The sequence below is a fragment of the Lepidochelys kempii genome, chromosome 13 (assembly GCF_965140285.1).
Source record: "Lepidochelys kempii isolate rLepKem1 chromosome 13, rLepKem1.hap1, whole genome shotgun sequence".
NCBI lineage: Eukaryota > Metazoa > Chordata > Testudines > Cheloniidae > Lepidochelys > Lepidochelys kempii.
Window position 1 is genome coordinate 37,621,298 of NC_136392.1, and position 17,811 is coordinate 37,639,108.

Genomic DNA, 17,811 nt, shown 5'->3' on the forward strand with positions numbered 1-17,811 from the left:
TGGAGCAGGTCCTCAAAGAATCAATCCTGAAGCACTTGCATGAGAGGAAAGTGATCAGGAACAGCCAGCATGGATTCACCAAGGGAAGGTCATGCCTGACTAATCTAATCGCCTTTTATGATGAGATTACTGGTTCTGTGGATGAAGGGAAAGCAGTGGATGTACTGTTTCTTGACTTTAGCAAAGCTTTTGACACGGTCTCCCACAGTATTCTTGTCAGCAAGTTAAGGAAGTATGGGCTGGATGAATGCACTACAAGGTGGGTAGAAAGCTGGCTAGATTGTCGGGCTCAACGGGTAGTGATCAATGGCTCCTTGTCTAGTTGGCAGCCGGTATCAAGTGGAGTATCCCAAGGGTCGGTCCTGGGGCCAGTTTTGTTCAATATCTTCATAAATGATCTGGAGGATGGTGTGGATTGCACTCTCAGCAAATTTGCGGATGATACTAAACTGGGAGGAGTGGTAGATACGCTGGAGGGGAGGGATAGGATACAGAAGGACCTAGACAAATTGGAGGATTGGGCCAAAAGAAATCTGATGAGGTTCAATAAGGATAAGTGCAGGGTCCTGCACTTAGGACGGAAGAACCCAATGCACAGCTACAGACTAGGGACCGAATGGCTAGGCAGCAGTTCTGCGGAAAAGGACCTAGGGGTGACAGTGGATGAGAAGCTGGATATGAGTCAGCAGTGTGCCCTTGTTGCCAAGAAGGCCAATGGCATTTTGGGATGTATAAGAAGGGGCATAGCGAGCAGATCGAGGGGTGTGATCGTTCCCCTCTATTCGACATTGGTGAGGCCTCATCTGGAGTACTGTGTCCAGTTTTGGGCCCCACACTTCAAGAAGGATGTGGATAAATTGGAGAGAGTCCAGCGAAGGGCAACAAAAATGATTAGGGGACTGGAACACATGACTTATGAGGAGAGGCTGAGGGAGCTGGGATTGTTTAGCCTGCAGAAGAGAAGAATGAGGGGGGATTTGATAGCTGCTTTCAACTACCTGAAAGGGGGTTCCAAAGAGGATGGCTCTAGACTGTTCTCAATGGTAGCAGATGACAGAACGAGGAGTAATGGTCTCAAGTTGCAGTGGGGGAGGTTTAGATTGGATATTAGGAAAAACTTTTTCACTAAGAGGGTGGTGAAATACTGGAATGCGTTACCTAGGGAGGTGGTAGAATCTCCTTCCTTAGAGGTTTTTAAGGTCAGGCTTGACAAAGCCCTGGCTGGGATGATTTAACTGGGAATTGGTCCTGCTTTGAGCAGGGGGTTGGACTAGATGACCTTCTGGGGTCCCTTCCAACCCTGATATTCTATGATTCTATGATTCTATGATTCTTCCGGGTGGTGGAGGACCTGCGCACAGACCAGGGTGCGTCTGTTGGGACGCTGCACTGCTAGGGAGACCACTTCATACACTGCCACACAGCACCTTCTATGTCTGCTGTCTGGAGCAGGGCGTCATCCTGCCCAAGAAGGACCTGAGCCAGCCCCACCAGCTCTCCCCCTACCCCATTCACCCCAAGCACCACCAGGGCCTCTGCTACCTCCGCATGGACTCCCACAAGGCGCTGGTCATGGTGGACGAGAAGTGGGGAGCCAATGTGAGGACTGACCCAAGCCTTACAAGAGGAATCTTCTCCACCCACCCCAACCTGTTCAGCTTCCTGACCAGGGCTCCTGACCCTCACCAGGGGCATCTCCATCCGCAGCTGCGACTGCATCAAGACAACGTGGCTGATGTGTCCATCACCTGGACCGAGAAGATGACCTGCAAGGGGGGTTCCACCAAGCAGGAGCTGTCCAGCATTGGGGGCAGCTGGGATGTGGCCACCAGCAGCTCTTTCGAGACAGGCACCATCACTGGGCTCATCACTTAGGCTCAGTTCTCCCTGTCAGCCCAGTACGGCAGGAGCGGATCCCAGATGAAGCAGGAGGAGGACTGGACTGAAGCCCAGGAGAACGAGGAGATGCTGCAGGTGACTGTGAGACCCAAACAGAGCTGCTTTGTATGGCAGTACCATCTCAGCCTGGGCCAGGAGCCCGTCCTCTTGTGCCTTGACCCCACCTGACCCTCCTCCCTCCCTCTGCCTTCATCCTCCTGAGCCTCTTGGAGACAAAGCCCACTGACGATGCCGTGACCATCCCATGGGCGACAGCCAAGCCAGAGCCTCTTGGATTGAGTGTCGCGTTGGCTTCCTAGAAATTTGTGGGATCAAATCAATCCCTCGAAATCCGTGCCTTCCTCCCCGCCTTCCCACCCAGCTCATCTGCCTCTCCTAAGCGGCTCTCCCACGATCCTTAGCAACACAGATAATTTAATTAATTCTCCTCTCGGTCTTTTATAGTTACGGCTAGGTGTGGCAGAATTTGATTTTTGCCTTTTTTTTTTTAATTTCAACAGGTATGATCAATGTTTGTTTATAAACATTTTCTTCCATTTTGATCAATTTAAATTTTCAGTTGTGCAAAATTATGGCCTTTAACCTTTTTTAAAAAAAAATATGTATTTACATTTTCACAGTTGTGGGAAATTGAGTGGGATCAGACAGTGGAGGAGGACAGACAATAATTATTTAATGACAGTGGACATTGAGATTCAAAAAGTTAAAGCTTTATAGCTGGTAAAACACAAATTGTCAACAGCACATGGCCAAATATATGGTGTAAACGGCCTTTAATCAAAGTCTAGTAATTACTCCAATAGCATTTTGCTTACCTTGCCTAGCTGTTGATTTTGATTATTATCGTGCAATCAACATTTACCGACATTTAACGATAAAAATTGAATCCTCCTGCAGCCTGAATTCTGCTTTGGGATCATTTTGGGGTCGAATCTGCTGCAGAAACACAATGCATTTGTCAATCCTGAATAAAGCATCGATTTTTTTTTGGCGTTCACCAAGTTGTTGGCATTGAATTTCCTTGCTTTACTCCTTTGTTTCTCTTTGGGGGCTATAAAAGGAGGGAAATGGCTCTTTGTCTCTTTGCCCTTAGACCCAGCTCACACCCTCCCACCCCAGCCGCCTGACACCTTCTCCCCTTTGTTCCCCAGCTCAGTCCCCACATCCCGCCTGCCGGGGTTTCCAGCGACTGGATGTCGATCGTTCAGTCCTTGGGGGAATCTTGCTCCCCCTCTGGAAGCTGGGTCGGTTCCAAGCTGTTCTTTGCTGACCCCCAGAGAGTGAGGAGACACCCCCCGCCCGCACTTCCTGTGCCAGGAGCAGCGTTAGCCGGTGTGCACCCACCAGGCAGCAAGGCAATGTGCAGGGGGAAACTGAGGCACACACCTGCTTCATAAAAATGGCACAGAAAGTGGTCACTTCATCCCACCCACCCCCACTGCCCTGAGTGCCCGCTGCTGGCTGGTCTATATATACCTGCTCCCCACACCACCCTCCACCCCAAGCCCTACCTACCTCCCCACTCTGGGCTCTCCTGATCCCTCCCCAGCGGCAGCAGCCCCTTGTTCCCCACAACCCTTCCCGAGCTCCTGCCCCCCCTCCAATCCTATCAGCTCCCCACTGCTCCTGCAAGTCTTCTCAGGGCAGACAGGGCAGATGGTTACACAGCCCCATCCCCTCTGCAGTCTTCTTGGGGTGATCAGCTGGTCTGTGCCCCATCTTTCCTCTGGGTGGGGCCACTGCTCCCCTCCAATCCGATGAGGTGCCGCTAGCATCGGGGAGGAGACCTTCCTCACATATTGGGCTGGCACAGCCGGGTCCCACCCTTGCCACCTGAAACCCCACTCCTGGGCAGAGGGGATCCCCAGAAGGATTTCCCAGGGGCTTGGCTCTAGGAGAGCAGCAGGCTCAGGGGTGAGGTTCTGCAGGGGTGGCTGACACCTCCATGCCACGGGCACCCTTCCCTGGAAGATCACCACCACAGGAAGTACCGCCTCAGAGGGCCGGACTGCGTGACAGCTTCCTCCTGGTCCCTGATTGGCCCAGATGCCCTATTTGAACCCAGGAGGCATTCCAGAAAGTGACTGTGCAAGGAGGCCAGCCAGAGATGGACCCGTCTCTCGGTTCAGTCTGCCGACCCCAGCCCGGGCCTGGAAGGGCGACTCCAGTCCCAACCCCTAGCATCGGTACTTGGGCCTTGCCACCAGCTTTGCCCCTGGCATCAGCACTGGGACCCTGATCCTGGTCCCCAGCTCAGGATATCGCTCTTAGATCCCAGCCTAAGGTCTGGGCTCTCTCTGGCACCAGCCCTGACGTCCCAAACCCTCGGCGTGACACAGAGACAGTAGCAGGCCCACACAAAGTGAAGGTCTTTTGGGGCGTGGCAGGATCAATGTGGCAGGGGGTAGTGAAACTTGCTACCACACCTCGTGACCTTCCTTATCACTAAGGGCTGGTCTACACCGGGGAAGCTAGTAGTTCTGGGGGGTGAATCACATTCCACTCTGGGAACAGAATCGGCACAAAGTCGGTCGCTCTTCGGGCTTGCCTACCCAGAGTGGGAGTTTAATCCAATTAGTGTCCAATGCCAACACTCACCCCATGGAATCCAGCTAATCTTGGCAAGTTATCTGCACCCACATGCTGCAGAGGGAGGCAACCCGCCCAGGTCCCTGCCAAACTGCGCTGGGGGAAAATTGCTTGCCTGCCCCACATACGGCGACCAGCGAGACTCTGGGCCCAGGAGCAAGAACCAGCCAGAGCACCTGAGAGAGAGGATGCTTGGAGACCTCAGACCTCTGCCCTCCCTGTCCAATGGCCCCTCTCCAGAAGTGGACATCCCTGGGGCTTCCGAGGAAGGTGATTCAAAAATAACTTCCCAGCATACACCGGGTGGGGAATCCCTTCCTGACCCCTGCCAGTGGCCGTCTGGAACACTGAAGCATGACCATTAGGAACAGAGGACGATTGGCTCCAAGGCTCCCTCCCTGTCATACAATTGCATTAATCCATTTCCCCAGCTCAACCTTAAATCTACTTGATTATTTGCCCCCACACCCCCTATTGGAGGTCATTCCAGCCCCTCACCCCTCTGGTGCTGAGAAACCTCCTCCTCCTTTCCAGCTGGAGTTGGTTGATGGCCTGTTTGCAGCCATTTGTTCTCATGCCAACATTGTCCTTTAGCTTCAATAGCTCTTCACCCTCCCTGGTATTTAGCCCGCCCCCGGCCTGGTGTATTTATAGCCGGCAGACAGATCTCCTCTCGGCTGGCTTTTTGGTAGACTAAACAAGCCCAGCTCTTTCACTCCCCTCGCGTCAGCCCGACTCTCCGTTCCCCTGGTCGTCCCTTCTCAGTGCCTGCTCCAGTTTAAATCCCTCCTTCTGGAACGGTTGGGGCCCAGAATTGCACCCCGGATTCCAGCAGAGCCCTGGCCTTGTCCAGGGATGTCCTCACTGCCCCCCGTCTCTCCTGGAAGCCCTCCAGGATGTCTGCAGCGGCTGCTCGGTGCGGCAAGCCTCTACAGCACAGTGGCATCACAGCCCAGCTGCTGAGATAAAGATCGGGTAGGTCCAGTTCTTCTCGGCGCCGTAATCCTATACGTCACCAGTTTACTCAGGCAGGTTTGCAAAGGATGAGTCTTAAATCTGGTTTGGTTCAGGCCTGCGGCAATGGGATTTTTCAGTCCTGTCCGCTTTTAATGGAGGTGTCACAATGGGGCCATCACCACCTACAGGCCACGGGGAGCGGGGCAGGGGGAAGCAGCAGAAGAAGTGGGGACCAGGTTCAGGCCCTCTTGTCCCCCCAGCAGGGTGTAGAAAAACTCAGAGCTCGTGTGCTTGCTCTTGCTCCAGAAATTAGACCACCTGCATGGAGGTGGGTGAATAGGGGGGCTCCCATCTGGACCCAGGATGTGGGACTGGCTGGCTCAGGGGGTGGGGAACGGGACATGGAGCCTTTCCCCTCTAGGGGGCGCCAGCTCCCATCTTGCCCCAGGATGGAGGACCGGCTGGCTCGGAGGGAGGGGAATGGGACACAGGGCCTTTCCCCTTTAGGGGGCGTCAGCTCTGATCCAGCCCCTTTAAGGGGCATAAGGATACCAAGGTTGAGCTATAGGTCCAAGTAGTTCCCAGCCGCTTCTTAAAGGCACAGGTGTCCCATTCATGGTGCAAATAAAGTCCCCTCACTGGGCTGCAGTCCTGGGGCTGATGGAGTCTCGTTGCCCTCTCCCCAGTCACCGTATCCCTCCACCCCAGGGGAGAGACTATTTGTAGAGCCCAAGGGTGGGGCTGTGGTAGAGGCACATGTAGGCATCACAGAGCAGGCGTCGGGCGCAGGGGGGCAGGGACTTGGGGTCCAGCACCTGGAGCTCCTCCGGGCTCATCTCCAGGTAGTCGGCCACCTCCGGGCAAGGTGTGACCCGTGGGATGTTGAAGCCATTCTGGCCACCTGGAAAGGAAGAAGGGGGAAGGAAGGGGTTAAAAAGGAGAGAGGGAAAGAGAGAAGGAGGAAAAGGAGAGAAAAAGAATGAATAAAATAGAGGCGGGAGGGAGGGAGGGAAGGTATGGAAAGGGGGAGAAGATGGGAACAAGAAAATGGAGAGAGGAAGAAGGGAATGAGAAAATGAAGCAAAAAAGGGAATGAGAAAATTAACAGAGAAAGAGGGACAAGAGGAATGGATAAAGAAAATGGGAAGAGGAGAATGGAGAAATGGAGAGAGAAGATGAGAATAAGAAAAAGGAGAGAGAGGAAAAACAAAATTGGAAACAAAAGAGGGAGAAATAAGGAGTGACAAAAGCTAGAAAGAGAGAGAAGGAAAAAGTGGAGAGAAGGATGGATATAAAGGAGGAGAAATTGGGGGGAAGAAAAAGGAGTGGAAAAAGGGGAAAGTGAAGGGGAAAGACAAGTGCAAAACAGAAAAAGGAGAAAGTGGAGAGAATATAGAAAAGGAAAGAACGGGAAAGAGAAAATGGAGAGAGAGAAGAATATAAAGGGGAGAGAGGGGGAATGGGAAAGAGAAGAGAAAATGGAGAGAGACTCATAAAGGGGAAAGGGGAAGAAATGAGACAGAAAAGAAAAAAGAGACAAAAGGAAAAAGGAAAAAATGGAGAGAGAGGAGGAAAGGGAAATGAGAGAAAGAAAAAAGAAAAGGAAGGAGAAGTTGAAAAGAGAAGGAGCAAATGGAGAGAAAGAGGGAAGGAGAAGAGAGCAAAGAAATAGGTGGAGGAAAGCAGGAAGGAGAAAAGGGAGAGAAGGAAAAAACAGATGGAAATAGAGAAGGAAAAGGGGAAAGAATGGTGAGAATCGAAGAAAAGAAGGAAGGAGAAAATGAGAGAAGGAAAAGAGGGAAGAGCTGGAGGAAAATGGAGGTAAGGACAGAAAGGAGAGAAAAGAAAAAAGAGGGAAGGAGAAAAGGGAGAGAGAGAAAATGGATGGAAAGAAGGAAGGAAGACGGGAGTCTCCCTGCTGCAATTCCTGGGGTGCCCACCAGGGGCAGCCCCCAGCCACGCCCCCTGCAGCGACACCGCCCCCCTGCCCCCCGCCGCCCTTAAAGGGCCGGCGCACAGCTCACCCTGGCGGTCGGCCATGCTGTCAAAGAAGAGCCATTGGCCGCGGTGCGGACCGTGGCGGGCGAAGGCCACATAGTGGCTGGTCTGGATGCAGAGGGCGGCGTAGAGCTGCATAGTCTGGCGGGGCAGGGGGCCTGGTGGGGGTGGCAGGTGCTCCAGCTCTGGGGGTAGGCGCAGGGCGCGGGGGTGGTGGGAGCGCCGGGCACGGTGACGGTGAACCTGGGTGGGGGGAGGGGGTGATTACAGGGAACAGCATGTCCCAGAACCCCCCCCACCTCCCCCAGACACCCACCTCTGCCTCCCCCACCCCCCAATACTCCCTGCATCCTCCATCCCCTTCTCCCCTCTGGCCCCCAACGCCCCCCACCCCCATCGCCGTGTCTCCCCCTGGTGGCCAGTGGGCAGTACCTGCTGCCAGCAGACAGTGCAGTACTGACGGGTGCTCCCTGTCCCGATGCTGGGGTCCCCGTAGCACTCGGGGCATTCGCTCCGTGCCAGATCCTGACAGATACAGCACTCCCGGGGGGCTGTCAAAGCAGAGGGGGGTGGTCAGTCACAGCACCAGCACCCCAGGGCCAAACCCCCTCCGCACTGCTTCCCCTCCCCCGCCACCTCCCTGCACCCTGCCCCCTCCCGCTACCCCCTCCCCAACACCCCCATCGGCTGCCTGCCCCTCCTCCACCATCTCCTCCCACACCCCCTCCTTCTGACCCCTCCACTCCCCCCACCTCCCTGTGACCCTTCCGCACCACCTCTTTCTGCCCCTGCCCCTCCGTCCATCTTTCTGTGCCCCTCCCCCATTACCTTCTTCTGACCCCAACCCTCTCGCACCCCCCGCCACCCTCCTCCTTGCTGACCCCTCCCCTTCCCCGCAAACCTCCCCCTTCCTCACTGCCCCCCATCCACCCCCGTCTTGCCACATTCCTCACATCTCCTGCCCACCTCCTGGCTGTCCCCTCCTTCTCTCACTACCCACCGCCCCCCAGCCCTCCCCTGCCCCCCCCTTACTGTCCTCCAGCAGGTCAGTGAGGTCCAGCTCCAGGCTGGGCAGGATGGTGGCGAAGGCCTTGTAGTCCTTGCCATTGCGGGGCATCTGCAGGATGAGGCAGGAGGGGGCCTGACGGGGGTAGGGGCAAGAAGGGGTTAGTGTGGGGGGGCAGGAAGGGGGGATAGGGGCTCCAGTCCCCCCCCCCAGCACCCAGCTCCTCCCCTTGTCCCCCACCTCTCACCTCAGTGAACTTGAGGTCACCGGCGACCAGTGACCCCTCCAGCAGCTGCTGCACTGTGGGGACCCCCCGGCCTGCCCCCCCTGCACCACCCTCCATGAAGATCTGGTAGAAGATGCAGCCCTGGGGGTCCTTGTCCGCTGACCTGGGTGGGGGGAGAGAGAGATGGGGTTAGTGGGGGGCAGAGAGCGGGGGGAGTGGAGGGGGAAAGGGGGGAGCTGGGGGGTGTTAGGAGGAGTAGAAGGGGAATGTGTAGCGGGGAGATGGAGAGGGTGTGAGGAAGGGGGGTTGGGAGGGGGACTTTGGAGAGAATTGTAGGGGGGGATAAGCGGGGTAGTGGGGTAGCGGGTGTTTGGCAGACAGTGGTGGGGGGGTGGAAGCTTGGTGGGGGGGGGCAGCAGAAGGGGGAGGGGGTGGAGGGAGGGGAGACCCTGCCAGTCAGGCAGATGGGGAGGGGGAGGAGCTGGCCAGACAGGGGAATGAGGGGCTGGGGGAGTCTTACCGGATCTTAAAGAGGGGCTCCATCTTCAGCACCCGGAACAGCAGGGTGAGGAACTCCTCGGGGTCTGGGGGGGGGAATGCATGGGTGAGAGCGGGGACCCCCTGCTTCCCCAGCCCCCCTCCCCCAGCCCCTCCACCCCTTTCCCCTGCACCCCCAAACCTCCCGTGGCCCCTTCCCCACATCCCCTCCCTCTGCACCCCAACCTCTTTGCCCCATATACCCTGCCCCTCCCCCCGCCACTCTCCCCCACCCCCTTCCCTGCACCCCGGCTCCTCCTGTCCCATTCCCCTCCCCACCCCACCTTTCTCCTCGCTGGTGAAGCCTGGGGAGTGTCCAGCTGCCTCCAGGACCCGCCGCAGGGACATCACCTTGGTGGCGCAGACGTAGCCGTGTCTGGGGGTGGGGGGTTGGGGGTGGGGGGTTACCCCACTGGCAATCTGCCTACATACCTCCCCCTCAGCCCCCTCCCGCTGGGACTCCCTCCCCCTGGACAGAACCTGCCACACCCCCAGCCTCTCCCAGAGACACCCCCTCCCTTCCTCCCTCCTCCAAACACCTCCTCACCCACAGAGACCCCCCCTTACCCCCTGGAGAGACCCCCCACATCCCCCAGAGACCCCCTCACCCCTTCATAGACCCCCACCCCCAGAGAGCTCCTGCCCCCTGGAGAGACCCCCTTCATCTCCAGAGACCCCCACACACCCTTCCATAGACCTGTCTCCCCCATAGACTCCCCTGCACCCTGGAGAGACCCCCCTTCATCCCCAGAGACCCCCCCTCACCCTTCCACAAACCCTTCACCCCCAGAGACCCCCCTGCCCTTGGAAAGACCCCTGTTCACCCCCAGAGACTCCCCCTGGATCCTGGAGAGACCCCCCTTCAACCCCAGAGACCCCTCCTCACCCCTCCATAGACCCCTCACCCCCAGAGACCCACCTGCCTCCTGGAGAGACCCCCCCTCACCCCTCCATGGACCCCTCACCCCCTGGAGAGACACCCGCCCCCCATGCTCGCACTTGCGCAGGGGGTTAACGATCTCAGTTCTCAGCAGGTCCCGGGTCTCCTCGTAAGACGCCCCATCGTTCTTGTCCGCGGGGCGCAGCAGCAGCGAGTCCAGCACGGAGCTGAAGGCAAACATGCTGTGGGGGCAAGGAAGGTCAGGACTCCTGAGTTCTCTCTTTGGCTCTGGGAGGGGAGTGGGGGCTAGTGGTTAGAGCAGGGGGCTGGGAGCCAGGACTCCTGGGGTCTCTCCACAGTGCGGGGAGGGGAATGGGGGCTAGTGGTTAGAGGGCGGGGGAGGTGGGAGCCAGGACTCTTGGGTTCTATTCCTGGCTCTGGGAGGGGAGGGAAGGGGGCCCAGTGGTTAGAGCGGCCAATGAACAGGCAGGCAGGTGGGTGGGGGCTGGGAGCCAGGACTCTTGGGTTCTCTCCTTGGCTCTGGGAGGGGAGTGGGGGCTAGGGAATAAAGCCAGGGCGGGGACTGGGAGCCAGGACTCCTGGGTTCTCTCCCTGGCTCTGGGAGGGGAGTGGGGCTTAGTGGTTAGGGCGGGGGGTGGGGGGGAAGTCACTCACCAGAAGAGGGTGGCATCGAGGTAGCAGGAGTTGCAATGGCCCTGGATCCCTTTCTTCCAGCCCATCAGGCGCTGCCCCCCCTCTTCACCCAGCCCTGGGGGGGTGTCCTCTGGCACCCGCTCGCTGGCATAGACCCTGAAAGCTGTGGGAGGGGAGGCAGACCTGGACTGGGATTGCTATCACTAGCCCGCCCCTCCCATCCCTATAGGGAGACACCCCCCTCAGCTCTGTCCCCACCCCCTGGGGCATTGTCCCCCACCCCCTCCAATGCCCGCCCCCCGCAGTGGCGTGCCCCCCACCTTCCATCTCTCCCCTGCCAGGCCCCCAGGGACTTACCCAGTGAGTTGCAGCGCAGCACGGGGTTCTCAGGGGGCTGGGGAGCCCCGAAGCGGGCATCGGGCCGGCAGTGGCGTAGCTTGACGAAGAGGGCCTTGCCGGGCGGGCACTGGAAGTACCGCATCCCTCGGTAGATCCCGTCCGTGCAGCCTGAGGGCAGCGGCTCCTCCTGGAGAGAGGGGCAGGGACTGTGTCAAGGGGGCCAGGAGTCCCATTGCTCCCCATGGGATGACCCCAGGAGGGAGGCAGCTGGGGGGCCCTATAATCCTCCCATGGATTGACCCTACTAAAGATGGGATGAGAGTCCCATACCCTGCCCCATGGGGGTGACCCCACTCAGGACAGGGTTGGGGTCCCATAAACCCCCATGTCTGTCCCCTGCAGATGTCTGCCATTGTCTCACCAGCTCCAGCCCTGCAATGGTCTCCCCCACATCCGGCGGCGCCCCAATCCAGCGGATCACCCCGTAGATGGGGGGGTCGTGCACCTCCACCATTGAGTTGATTTCCAGCAGAGGAAAAGCCAGCTCCTCCTCCTCTCCTTCCTCCTCCTCCCCTTCCCCCTGCTCCTCAGTGCCCCCCATCAACAGGGAGGAGGGAGAGCCATGAGGGGACCCCCATTCCGGCCTGGGTGGATACCGAATGGAGGAGGGGGATGGGGGGTCATTGAGGAGCCTTAGGGAGGGGTCATCACTCAAGGCCTTGGGGCCTTCATCAGCCTTTTCTGTAGGGAAAGGAACCAAAACAACATGGCAGACATTAAGCAGATGGGGCCTGTTGGATGGCCATCTTGGCCATCAGGTATTGACCACCACTGGGATGGCCATCTTGGCTGTCAGGCTTTGACCACCCCTGAGGAGGCCAGCTTGGCCAGTGATCACTGACTGGCACTGGGGTGACCATCTTGGCCAACAGGCATTGACCGCTACAGGGGGGTGGCCATTTTGGCTGGCAGAAAGTGACCACCATTAGGGTAGCCATCTTGGACAGCTAGTCGGAAGGTCTGGAAGGGATGTCATTATGTCCCATTGCATGCCTGGGAGAGAGGCCATGAGGGCAGCCATCTTGTTGGCCAAGAAATGCTGTTGTATCTCAGCGACCGCATGACATGGGCAGGGCCAACGCCCCGTACAATGAAGCCGAGCCCAGAGGGCCTCCCGCCCCTGCTGTTTACTGTAGGTCCTACCTTTATGGACTTTGGTGATTGGCAGGAGGATCCCGTGCTCCGGAGAGGGGAAGTGGCAGAGCGATTGGCCACTGAATTTGCCATCCCATGAGCCAACAGGCTGATCCTGGAAAATAAGGGGATTCAGGAAAGGGGCCCCCAATTATGATCCTCTCAATAAGGATCTTGCTGTCTGATCCCACCCTGGAAGTTGGGGGTCAACGCCCTCTCACCAGGCAGATCCCCACGAAGACCCCAGCCATCTCCTTCTTGGGCAGATAGTCGCAGAAAAACACAGTGCCCCCAGGGGCACTGTCACCCATCTTGAAGAAGACCCGATCTCCGAGCTCCAGGGGTGGAGGAGATTTGAGGGGGTCCCCTGTGGCCAGCTGGAGCCTGGTGCATGCCCGGCGGCTGCCCCGGGGAGCTATCAGGGGGCTGCACTCGGCCCCCTCATCCGGCTCAATCCGGCTCACAGGCACAAAAACCCCGCAGTTCTCCCGGCATGAGAAGAACTTCTGGCCTCTGAAGGAGCCGTCGGTGAAACCCTTCCCAGCCGCTGATCCCTGGAGAGGAACAGAATAGGGGGGTTGACATGGATGCCTGATACAGTCCCCTACCATGAGGCCAGATTGGAGCTGGTGCGCCCTAGAGGGGAAAGGCCCCATGTCCTGTTCCCTGACCCTTGAGCCAGCCAGTTCCAGATTGGAGCTGGTGCGCCCTCGAGGGGAAAGGCCCCATGTCCTATCCCCCACCCCCTTTAGCCCACCAGGCCCGGGTCAGAGCTGGTGCCCCCTAGGGGGGTAAGACATCATGTTCCATTCCCCCCAGTCCAGCCAATCCTTGACTGGAGCTGGTGCCCCCTAGAGGCTCCCCCTTCACTCACCACCAGCTCCACCCCAAAGATGACTCCAGCCTGCTCCTTGCTGTCTCCCATGGGTCCCCGGTAGCGCAGGACACCCCGGACCTTTTCCCCGGAGGCCGAGGTGATCTGGACCCGGACCCGGTCCCCTGGGCGCAGGGCCCCCCGCCTGCGCAGCAGCCCCTCCTGTCTGAAGAGCCCCAGTCGCTCGTCCCCATTGGTCACGGCCTGCAGCATCCCAGCTTGCTCTTTGCTCAGCTCCCGTGCAGCCCGAGCCGGCAGCTGCACCATGGCCTCCGTGTCCAGCAGCTTGGCCCAGAAGGGGCAGTCCAAAGCGGGGGGCTCGCCCGCCTGGCTCAGGAGGCTGCCCCGGGGCACCTGCCCCCCACCTTCCCCAGAGAAATCCTGCACCAAGATGAAGAACCGGCGTGGCCGCATGGTGATGGGGGGGTGAGACCTGGAGGTGGGAGAGAGGAGATCAGAGAGGGGCTGACTGCTGCGTGAGGAGAGCGGGGGAGACTGGGCTGAGGGGCACACCCAGGAGAGAGGGATAGCAGGTTAGGGGGGCATTAGGAGGGGATGGGGGACACCAAGCTGGGGAGCTGATCCGGAGAAACCAGTATCCTGGAGGGGAGGGGGGAGACCAAGCAGGCGGGGGATATCAGTGGGGGAGACCAGGTTTAGGGGATAATTGGGGGCAGCCAGGGCTGAGGGGTCAATCCCATCTGGGAGGCAGGGGAAAACAGACTGTGGGGGGAGGTCGATGGGTGGGGGGAGAGACCAGGCTGAGCAGCCCGTGGATAGGAACAGGAGTGGGGGAACCAGGCGGGCGGGGGGGGGGGCGAGGTTGATCTAGGAGACGGGGAGTGGGAGAGACCAGGCAGGCTGAGGGGAACATTGGGATGGGGGAAACTCAGGACCCCAACACCAAGGGAGTCTATGATCCTGCTAGGGGGACGGGCTGCGGGGACCCATCCTGCTCTGGGGGCAAGGGCCTTGGGGGCCCGGGCCACGGGGGCCCATCCTGCTCTGGGGGAAAGGATGTCCCTGGGTACCCGACGGAGACTCGCCTGTCGCCCGTCATCCCCGTCCGGATGTCATCAGTCGTGGTGGGGTTTCCCCGACGAGCTGGAGCACAAGGGATGGAGGAAGAGAGAGAGAGAGATAGTGAGAGAGAGAGAGAAAAGAAAGTTCAGAAAGAGAGGGAAGGAGACAGAGTCAGCCGGGTGGGAAGAACCTCAAGCCCGCAACTGCCCTCCCCCTCCTTCGCCACTCGTCCTCCAGGAAGTCTTCTTCGTTCCCCCGCTCCCTGCCTTGCCAGAACAGGGGCTGTGGGGCCAGGGAGAGTGGGCGAGGAGCGTCCCAGCTCTCCCCCACCCCTTGGGGGACTCGTGTGGGAACCCTGAAAACAACAAAAGAGGAAGTGGCAGAGGCTGGGGGTGGGGCTGGAGAGAAAGGGGGTGTGAATCAAAGGGGTGTGATGAAGGGGAGAGGAGCCAATGAGGGTGGAGAGGGGTGGGGAAAGAAAGAAAGAAAGAAAGAAAGAGCAGGCTGGCTTTATGGCAGTGGGGTCTAGTGTTTGACACTACAAAAAGGGGGTTTCTGTCTGTCTGTTCCACCCACTTCTGGGGGGCAGCAGCCCTGCTCTGTGTATGACAGAAGGCAGGGGGTGGGTCTGGCTCAAGTGGATGGACCATGTACAGTCTCTGACCCACACGCCTGTGCCCCACTGACGTGGAGCTGCACTGGGTGGTCCTGCGGGGGATGCAGACTATCCCATGGCAGCCACAACTCCCGTTCCCAATCCCAGTATCACCCCTGTCCCTGTCGCCCAGCCACAGGGCTGCACTGTACTCTGCCAGGCACCCGTCTCCTGGGAGTGACCCCTTCACTGGGCCGGGGCCCCAGCAGGACCCCCATGTCTCTGCAGAGGCAGTCCCCCCGGCCTCTGAGACAGGAACTTTAGTACCAGCCACCCCTCTCCTCTGCGGGGCTCAGCTCAGCTGATCCAGCCCAGATGAACCACGGCTGGGATCCTTGTGAGCCCAGGACACCCAGGGGGTACCGGCAGCGATGGCAGACATACTCCCTGCTTCGCGTGGCACGCTTTGTCGGCCTGACCTTGGGTCCCCCACAAAGGCCAGGGTTGAGATAAAGGCTCCTGGGAGCCACGTGGACCCTGAAGTCCCCTTGGCTGGCCCTGGCTCTGTCCCTCTCCCCTTAGTGCCAGTGGTCCAGGTCTCCAAATGCCCCGGTCTTCACCCCGCCACACAACCCTTTGGTCTCCAGCTGGAAGCTTTGTCCTGGGGCAGCAGAGGTTGGGGGCGGGGAAGGGGCGGCTGTACTGTATAATGGGCACTAGGGGGCAGCAGAGGGTGGGGGCGGGGAAGGGGCGGCTATACTGTATAATGGCCACTAGGGGCAGCAGAGGGTGGGGGCGGGGAAGGGGCGGCTATACTGTGTAATGGGCACTAGGGGGCAGCAGAGGGTGGGGGCGGGGAAGGGGCGGCTATACTGTGTAATGGGCACTAGGGGGCAGCAGAGGGTGGGGGCGGGGAAGGGGCGGCTATACTGTATAATGGCCACTAGGGGCAGCAGAGGGTGGGGGCGGGGAAGGGGCGGCTATACTGTGCAATGGGCACTAGGGGGCAGCAGAGGGTGGGGGCGGGGAAGGGGCGGCTATACTGTATAATGGCCACTAGGGGCAGCAGAGGGTGGGGGCGGGGAAGGGGCGGCTGTACTGTGTAATGGGCACTAGGGGGCAGCAGAGGGTGGGGGCGGCTGTACAGTACAATGGGCACTGTGGGGGGGCAGGTGCTGATAATTCCATGCAGGCTTGTGGCGGGGGGGAGGGGGGGCTGGGGAGAGTTTGTCACTCTGCCCCCTGCTGGACATGGGGGACCTAAGTTGGCAGGTGACATTCTGAGGCTGAGATTTGTCCTTTCTGGTCCTTTCCCCTTTTCTTTCTTTCTCCGACACACTTTGGGGAAGCGGACGGATCGGCGCGGGCGGGCTGCGAAATCTCCGCAGTCTCGGGTCAGAGTCCAGCTCTCAGGGGCGTGATTTCTACTGGAGAGCGGAGCCAGACCCACGTCAATGGGACACACAGACATGGGGGAAGGGCTGGGGGAGTGCGAATCATCTGGGGGGGGTCGGGGGTGGTGGTAAAGGAACTGGGGGAGGAGTAAGGAGGGAGAGTTCGGGGCGCGGAAGGGAGGGGGGGTCTGCAGGGAAATGGGTGAGGGTGTTGGGGCCACTGGATTAGAGAGGGTTAGTCAGATGGGGGAAGAGCTGCGGTGGGGGGGGGTAGAGGAGAAGTGGGGGCAGGAGGGGAGCCTGGAAGGGAAGCTGGAGGGGAAGTGAAGGAGCACGTGGGGGGTTGGAGAGTAGGGAGTTGGGGGAGGGGTCTGAAAGGAAATGGGGGGTCGAGGCACCTGTACTAGAAGGGGTGGTGAGATGGGGAGAGAGGCTCAGGCCGGGGCTATAAGGGAGGGGAGGCTGGGGGACAGAGCTGGAGCGGAAAGGGGGCATGGTGGGGGCAGAGTGGGAAGTAGGGGAGAGGCTCAGGTCGGGTTCTGGAAGGACAGTGTGGGGCTGGAGGGCCAGGGTTTGGCAAGACGGAGGGGGGCTGCAGGGTTGGGGTGCAGAGAGGCCAGGGGAGGGGTTGGGGATCTCTGAGATGCAGGGCTGGTGAAGGGTGGGGTTCAAGGGCAGCACTGCCCACCCAGCTCGGGGGCGAGGCCTTTGATCCCCCCCAGGGGCCCCAGCCGGCCCAGACGCTGGGATATCGATTCAGGCTGGGCCAGGCCCGACGTTTGGCCCCGATCCCAGCCCCCCAAGCTTGGCCTGGTTTCCATTAGTTTAATGAGAACGAGGGAGACCAGGGCTGTTCTGGATTTTCTTAACCACGTCATTTACTCGCTGGTCATGGCAAAGGGAACCTGAAAACATTAACCCCTCCGGGGCTGAGCTCGCAGGGGCTGCGGGTCAGGAGTGAGGGGCACCAGGAGATCTGGGTGTGGACCCTCCTAGACCAGAGGTCTTCCATCCCACTGGCTATTTCCAGGGGCAAAGGGAGGGGGCTGCAGCAAGCCCATTCCAGTTGCAACGGGGAAGTTGCTCCCGGTTTTCCAAGCAGCCCACCCCGAGGTCTGCACAGGCGACGGGGTGGGGGGGGGACTTGGCCACCACCCCTCTTTGGACAGCTTCACCCAGCCACAGGTCAGAGCAGAAACCAGAGCGGATCCCCCGACTGAACGGGAAAAGGGTTGCAGAGACTTCAGCCGCCTGCTGACCCTGGGCCGGCTCGGAGCTGGCGCCCCCTAGAGGGGAAAGGACCCATTACTCACCCCCTTAGCCAGCCAGTCACCAGCGCCCCCCAGAGGGGAAAGGCCCCATGCTCTATTCCTCATCCCCTGGAACCAGCTAGTCCCCGCCCTGGGGCCGGCACGGAGCTGGCGCCCCCTATAGGGGAAAGGACCCATTCCCCACCCCCCTGAGCCAGCCGGTCCCCGCCCTGGGGCCGGAACGGAGCCGGCGCCCCCTAGAGGGGAAAGGTTTCCATCGCACTTGGCTTCTCCTTCCCTTTTCAAAATCAGACTCTGTCTCTTTAAATCTCCAGATGGGGGAGACCCGACCCAAATGCATTCTACTGGGGAGGGCGGGGCTCCGCGGGCAGCCAT

At 59.4% G+C, this 17,811-nt stretch overlaps 1 protein-coding gene across 4 annotated transcripts; it reads right to left on the bottom strand.

Annotated features, from left to right (window-relative positions):
- Positions 1-3,484: 3,484 nt before the first annotated feature.
- On the bottom strand, positions 3,485-17,554 carry LOC140896644 (ubiquitin carboxyl-terminal hydrolase CYLD). 4 transcript variants are annotated; one of them, XM_073308581.2, is made up of 16 exons: positions 17,479-17,554; positions 14,200-14,257; positions 13,154-13,586; positions 12,501-12,833; positions 12,289-12,394; positions 11,507-11,826; positions 11,104-11,272; positions 10,768-10,909; positions 10,212-10,334; positions 9,497-9,588; positions 9,196-9,259; positions 8,697-8,838; positions 8,476-8,584; positions 7,876-7,994; positions 7,470-7,686; positions 3,485-6,346 (listed from the first exon to the last, which is right to left on the bottom strand). In XM_073308581.2, exons 2-16 carry the CDS (start codon positions 14,211-14,213, stop codon positions 6,162-6,164), a joined length of 2,568 nt encoding a protein of 855 aa, XP_073164682.1. In that variant the 5' UTR covers positions 14,214-14,257; positions 17,479-17,554; the 3' UTR covers positions 3,485-6,161. The 4 variants fall into 4 exon arrangements, with proteins under 4 accessions (XP_073164682.1, XP_073164683.1, XP_073164684.1 ...); XM_073308582.2 differs by lacking the exon at positions 17,479-17,554 and having other exon boundaries at positions 13,235-13,586; positions 14,200-14,566; XM_073308583.2 differs by lacking the exons at positions 12,501-12,833; positions 17,479-17,554 and having other exon boundaries at positions 14,200-14,566.
- Between the last annotated feature and the right edge of the window lie 257 nt (positions 17,555-17,811).